The sequence below is a fragment of the Sabethes cyaneus genome, chromosome 1, assembly GCF_943734655.1.
Source record: "Sabethes cyaneus chromosome 1, idSabCyanKW18_F2, whole genome shotgun sequence".
In the NCBI taxonomy this organism is placed as follows: Eukaryota; Metazoa; Arthropoda; class Insecta; order Diptera; family Culicidae; genus Sabethes; species Sabethes cyaneus.
This window is the reverse complement of record NC_071353.1, coordinates 167,845,274-167,850,634: the sequence shown is the minus strand read 5'-3', so window position 1 is coordinate 167,850,634 and position 5,361 is coordinate 167,845,274. Positions and strand designations below refer to the sequence as shown.

The 5,361-nt window shown below is 42.4% G+C and overlaps 1 protein-coding gene and 1 non-coding gene across 2 annotated transcripts; one reads left to right on the top strand and one right to left on the bottom strand.

The window, feature by feature from the left end:
• Positions 1-2,099: 2,099 nt before the first annotated feature.
• Positions 2,100-2,196, top strand: Trnai-uau (transfer RNA isoleucine (anticodon UAU)). The gene is made up of 2 exons: positions 2,100-2,137; positions 2,161-2,196. It is a non-coding gene; the product is annotated as a tRNA-Ile (tRNA).
• A 138-nt stretch (positions 2,197-2,334) lies between these two features.
• On the bottom strand, positions 2,335-3,339 carry LOC128743410 (uncharacterized Golgi apparatus membrane protein-like protein CG5021). Its single transcript, XM_053839977.1, has 4 exons — positions 3,206-3,339; positions 3,068-3,144; positions 2,646-3,009; positions 2,335-2,579 (listed from the first exon to the last, which is right to left on the bottom strand). The coding sequence occupies exons 1-4, from the start codon at positions 3,218-3,220 to the stop codon at positions 2,382-2,384; spliced, it is 654 nt and encodes a 217-aa protein (XP_053695952.1). The 5' UTR covers positions 3,221-3,339; the 3' UTR covers positions 2,335-2,381.
• Positions 3,340-5,361: the final 2,022 nt, after the last annotated feature.

The window sequence follows — 5,361 nt, the reverse complement described above, 5'->3', positions numbered from 1 at the left end:
ATATAATATGGTAATATAAGCTTTAGTATTATAAGTAAAATAAACTATGTTCAACTATACATGCTGTTGTTCGTTGCTACTTTTTAGGATCATCCGAAAAAACTCCAGAAAAGGCTTTCCAAATGTCCACTGGCTCCTTATACCCTGAGATTCAAAACCCTATTTCTCTTATTTGTTTTTGGAGTTTTGTTGTGTTATGTGCCTCTTTGAAGTAATCCTGAAGCATTGAACCTCTACATGTTGCAAACAATTTTTTAAAATCTGGTTTAAACGGACTAACTTTTCGGCCCCGACCTGGAGATTTTTCAATGTATAAACCTCGACTCATTTAACACCTGGATGCTCTGTTTACTTTACTGCTGAGATCTGGAATGTTATGACAGCAGTTTGTGTTGAAACTTGAAATGTTTCCTCTGCCAGTGCTAAAAAGTTCGTCACGTTGAATTTTGTTTCAGAGAAGTTACAGCTGATTGGAACCGCGAACCGTCTATGATATTGCAAAGACATTTAATGCCAGCCAAAGCCATCTTTTAGGGCCTATGGGCCCGATCAACCAACCAGAGCACTGAGTCCGAATCTGGTAACCGAAAGACGAGGCCGGAAGTTGTGTCACGTGGTTCTTACGAAGTATGTTGGACGGCTGGATGCATCCTCATGGACAACAAAACGTACGTGAAGATAGAATATGGGCAGTTTCTCGGATAACCGCACAAATTTTCGTGACAAACCAGACCATGGTTTTCAAAATGTACAAGTCGGAGTAGAAGTGCCTGAAAAGACGCATTCATTCATACATACATTTCATCTTTTATATTGCGAAATCTGCAGAGAAGCAATTGGCTGGAAAAGGCAAAGACAACGTAGAGGAGGCAGACCCAGAGACTCATGGCGACGCACTTTAAGCAGCCGTAAAACGGTTTGATGTTTATGGCTGGTTTAGAAGCGGATTGCTTAGTAGAAAAATCCGCTATTAAGCCTGTTTACCACTTTTTGAGTGAGAGCTGGTTTGAAGAACTGAAGTAGTTTAAACATCGTTTGTTCCAACACTATTTAAGTGCCTACTTTATGCAGCTTTGATCGCCTTAAATCAACCCGTAAACAGTAATTGCTCTTGCAATTCAGCTACCATTAATTGTTACTTGGGATAGCGCACTTTTCTAATTTCGTCCTTTTGAAACGCACTGCTGGCTTTTCCGTCAGTCCCCTCGTTTAGCGTATAGTAGCTCGAAATGAAATTCGTGCAAAAGCGACCAATCCCACTGCGGGAGCTATTTTTAGAATTACCGATAAAGTAGACTCACTCATCACCTTCTCACCTAGCGCGAAAGTTACGCGGCTAGGCAAATATAATGTAGAAATACTTCGCTGAAACAATTTATGTTGCAATTTGCGAACAGTAAATAATGTTAGTTTTGGTCAAACTATTGAAATTTCTGTTGTGTTTTTAACGAGTTTACTTTTGAAGTGAAAAAGCTAATGAAAAATCTTTAAGAATGAAATTACCTTGAACGAACTGGAAGCCGTTCTCCACTATGTATTTGTTTTTTTCCTTGTTTTCACTTTCTGTTTTGTTTTGCCTTTCGTCGCTGTTGAGTAAAGAATTCAGTAAGGGAAATGTACGCGTATAGTTTTGTTTTTGCCGCTATTTTATAAATTGGTATTCATCGAGAAGACAACTTTTTCAGCCCCAGGATCAAGTTTTTAAATTTCCAAAAGTGTAAATTTTAGGGATGAGTTTAAAATGTAAGCGTTTAAGCGATAGTTCACGCTTTAGTGGCATTGTTTTGAACAGGTTCGTGCACGAATGTTACAAATCAAGCAATTACAGTAATCTCATAGCATTATATAATTGAAAATGTAATGTTTGGTAGTTTTACCCTTTAGCTTAACAGTTTTCTGCTAAACTAAAGATCCTTAATTGTCGGAATAAAAATGGCAGCCGCCTCCGTGTAAAATAGTGCGTAGTATTCCAAGTGCGTAAAATAAATTTTCGCCATGCGGTTCCGACCGGCGACTGCGGTCGCCAGTGTTGCATTCGACTGGGGGGTTACTTGGTCCCAAGGTTTCTTAGCGGGCTCTATCGGCCTGCCCAGTCATCAGCTCCAGTGGCGCAATTGGTTAGCGCACGGTACTTATAGAGCAGTAACTGTGAGATGAGCAATGCCGGGGTTGTGAGTTCGAGCCTCACCTGGAGCAATTTTTTTAACCGCCTTTCTCTTCCGTGGTGCTGCCGCATTTGTAGGGTTTCTGCGTGATAGAGTTGGTTTCCTCATTTAAAAAGGATGATGCTGTCAAAATAAGACTATAATAACATTCAATAATTTACGTTGTAAATTCAATTGAAACTGTTTTATTTAGGACTAATAGTTTGAAGAAGCTATTTATGCTACGGTAGTGGTTTTGGGCGCCGAATTACTGCTAGTGCTAGGTTGGGTCATTAGATTGACTGCATTTTTTAACACTTGACTCTTGACGAAATCGGTTGTGGTTGTGCTCAGGTTGGCGCTGGCTCCAAAATTACACTTGATGTAACCGTAGAGGTTCGCTCCACTTAGCGAAAGGGCAATCATAACAAGCAGCTGCCGGTGGAAACAAGTTAGCTGTTAATAGGTAAATTTATGATGCAAAACAAGGCTTTAACATACCATCCATTTGAACTTGAACCCAAACAGAGCGACCACAAAAAATAACGCCCACAGAACGGGACACACGACCAAAGCCGTCCAGAATATTCTTGCCTCATGCGGATTGATTCGTGCCTCGTAGTTTTCTCCCTTTTTCGATTCAAACACCCAATGCGAACGGCCATCGTCGTCGACGTAATTCCACCAACGCATTCCCACCAACAGTCGGCCGCTCAGATTTTTCACCAAGTAGAAGTCCGCTGACAGCCAGAAAACCACCAGCAGGAAACATTTAATGAAGGAGTCATTGAATAAACCCCAAAACAAATACGTGGCTAGTGCTGCGCCACGAAAAAATACGTGGAAAAATGTGACGTACGGGTGGCTGAAAAGAAAAACAGATTAATACCTCAAAAGAGGAGTAGAAAAATTAAATAACTTACGATAATCTTTTAACAGCTCCGTTGGTATTGAGTTCTTCCTCGTCACCAAATGGAACCGTATCATCCAGTAGGGGCACCTGCAATGTTTTACCCAAAATTCAACATACAAAATAGTGTTTCGAAAAGTGTTTCGCTTACCGTTGCAGATGCCATTTTGATGCATTTATTTAAACCTCAATGAAATTTTTTTCCTCTAGAATGACGAATATAACGCAACAAACAGGTAGTTCGATCGGCCAATCGATTTTTCAAAGTTTACAAATGTTTTCAAGCAAGAATTTGACGTGTAAAAATATAATAAACAAAATTTCGAAACCGAGTTTGTTTCTTGCAAGGGTTGAAAACCAAACGGTACATTTTCGAAACTCGTGCTTTCGAACCGGTTAGAAAGGGCGCCTCGATATATACTAAAGAAAGTAAATCGCAGGTAAGTTATTCCAACAATAAATAAATTATATTTTGTTTTTTCGCTTAAAAAATCACCATACTTCCTTAGGTGGCTTGCTGTCCTAAGACAAAGCCTATTGAACAAAGTTTCTCCATGTAACTTGGTTGAGGGCTACTGCTCTCCAATTCCTCGGACACTCTCCGCCAGCGGAACCTGGCCAGCGGAACCGAGGCCGAACGATCAATATACTACTTGGGCAGTAGTATATTGATCGACGGCGATGAATTTGAGGTAGTCGATGAATTTATCTACCTTGGCTCACTGGTAACGGCGGACAATGATACCAGCCGTGAGATTCGGAGGCGTATTATCAGCGGAAGCCGTGCATACTATGGGCTTCACAAGCAATTGCGGTCGAGCAGACTAAGTCCCCGTACAAAGTGCGCCCTGTACAAGACGCTTATTAGACCGGTTGTTCTCTACGGGCATGAAACATGGACAATGCTCGAGGAGGACCTGCGAGTGCTCGGTGCTTTCGAATAACGAGTGCTAAGAACGACCTTCGGCGGCGTACAGGAGAACGAAGTATGGAGGCGGAGGATGAACCATGAACTCGCACAGTTCTATGGTGAACCCGGTATCCAAAAGGTGACTAAAGCTGGACGGATACGATGGGCAGGGCATGTTGTAAGAATGCCAGACAAACTACCCTGCAAAGATGGTGTTCGCCTCAAATCCGCTACTTAGGGACAAGACCTGGAGCACAGCGAGCAAGATGGTTAGACCAGACCAGGTGGAGCGAGATCTGGCTGGCAAACAGCGAACATGTGCATTCCATAACCTCTGTTCATTAACTCCTATTCCTACCTCCACCAGGTGCCGGCTGGGGTACGCAACTTCGGTTGACGTATGCTAACAGGAAAGAGGGCACAGTGACTCCCGCCCACATTAAGATGGCAGCCACATCAGCGGGATAATGACCTTAGGTTAACAGCCTACTGTACCGGAACACAAAAAAGTTACCGAAAACGAAAGAAGAAATCTCTGGATTATTGACAACAACCTTTAGCATGAAAACACGGACACGAATCGGAACATGGAATATACTGACCCTTGCCCAGCAAGGCAAGTTGGCTCAACTTGCAAGGGAAGCTAGCCGCCTGAAGCTTGAAACCCTGGGGCTGAGCGTGGTTCGCTGGCCGGGTACTGGCGAACACAGGACATCATCCGGGATCTTGCTCTACTCTGGCATCCGAGGTGAAAATGCTGCTCGAGAAAGAGGAGTTGGATTTCTACTGAGCCCAGGGGCACATGCGGCCCTGATGAAGTGGGTAAATGAGCGCATAATCGTTGCTAGATTCAGAACACGGGTTAGGAACCTTACAGAAATCCAGTGCTATGCACCAACAGATGCTGTCGACATGCAGGAGAAAGAGTTTTTACAGCCAGCTGAACAGTGTGGTTGAGAAAATCCCGAAGGGGGAGATCCAAATCCACATGGGCGACTTCAACGCGAAGATTGGCTTAAACAACGCGGACCTTGAACGCGTCATGGGACGCCATGGCCTATACACTCAAAATATTCTGCACATAACTAATGGAAAATTTCTATATAAAATTCCAGATGATTATCATGTGCTACATATAAGCACAATCGGCCTAGAAATACACATAAAAAGTATACGGATATGAATAGTATGTGCAATTATACACATAAAAAATATACGCATATGAATAGTATGTGCAAAAGTTTTGCGTACCCATAAATTATAACTGTTTGGCAAATAAAGTTCATTAACTGGGCACATTGCAAAAATCTATGTGTGGGACACATAGAAACTACACGAAAAGTTTTCTCAGTGTAGGAGAGATGAGCGAAAATGGGGAGCTGTTTACAGCATTCTGT

Excerpts from the sequence above, each read along its gene's own strand:
- LOC128743410 (XM_053839977.1), bottom strand. Across the intron at positions 3,010-3,067 it reads GGAGCTGTTAAAAGATTATC|CCACCCGTACGTCACATTTT; the intron begins GTAAGTTATTTA and ends TTTTCTTTTCAG. Across the intron at positions 2,580-2,645 it reads GGTTCAAGTTCAAATGGATG|CTGCTTGTTATGATTGCCCT; the intron begins GTATGTTAAAGC and ends TTCCACCGGCAG.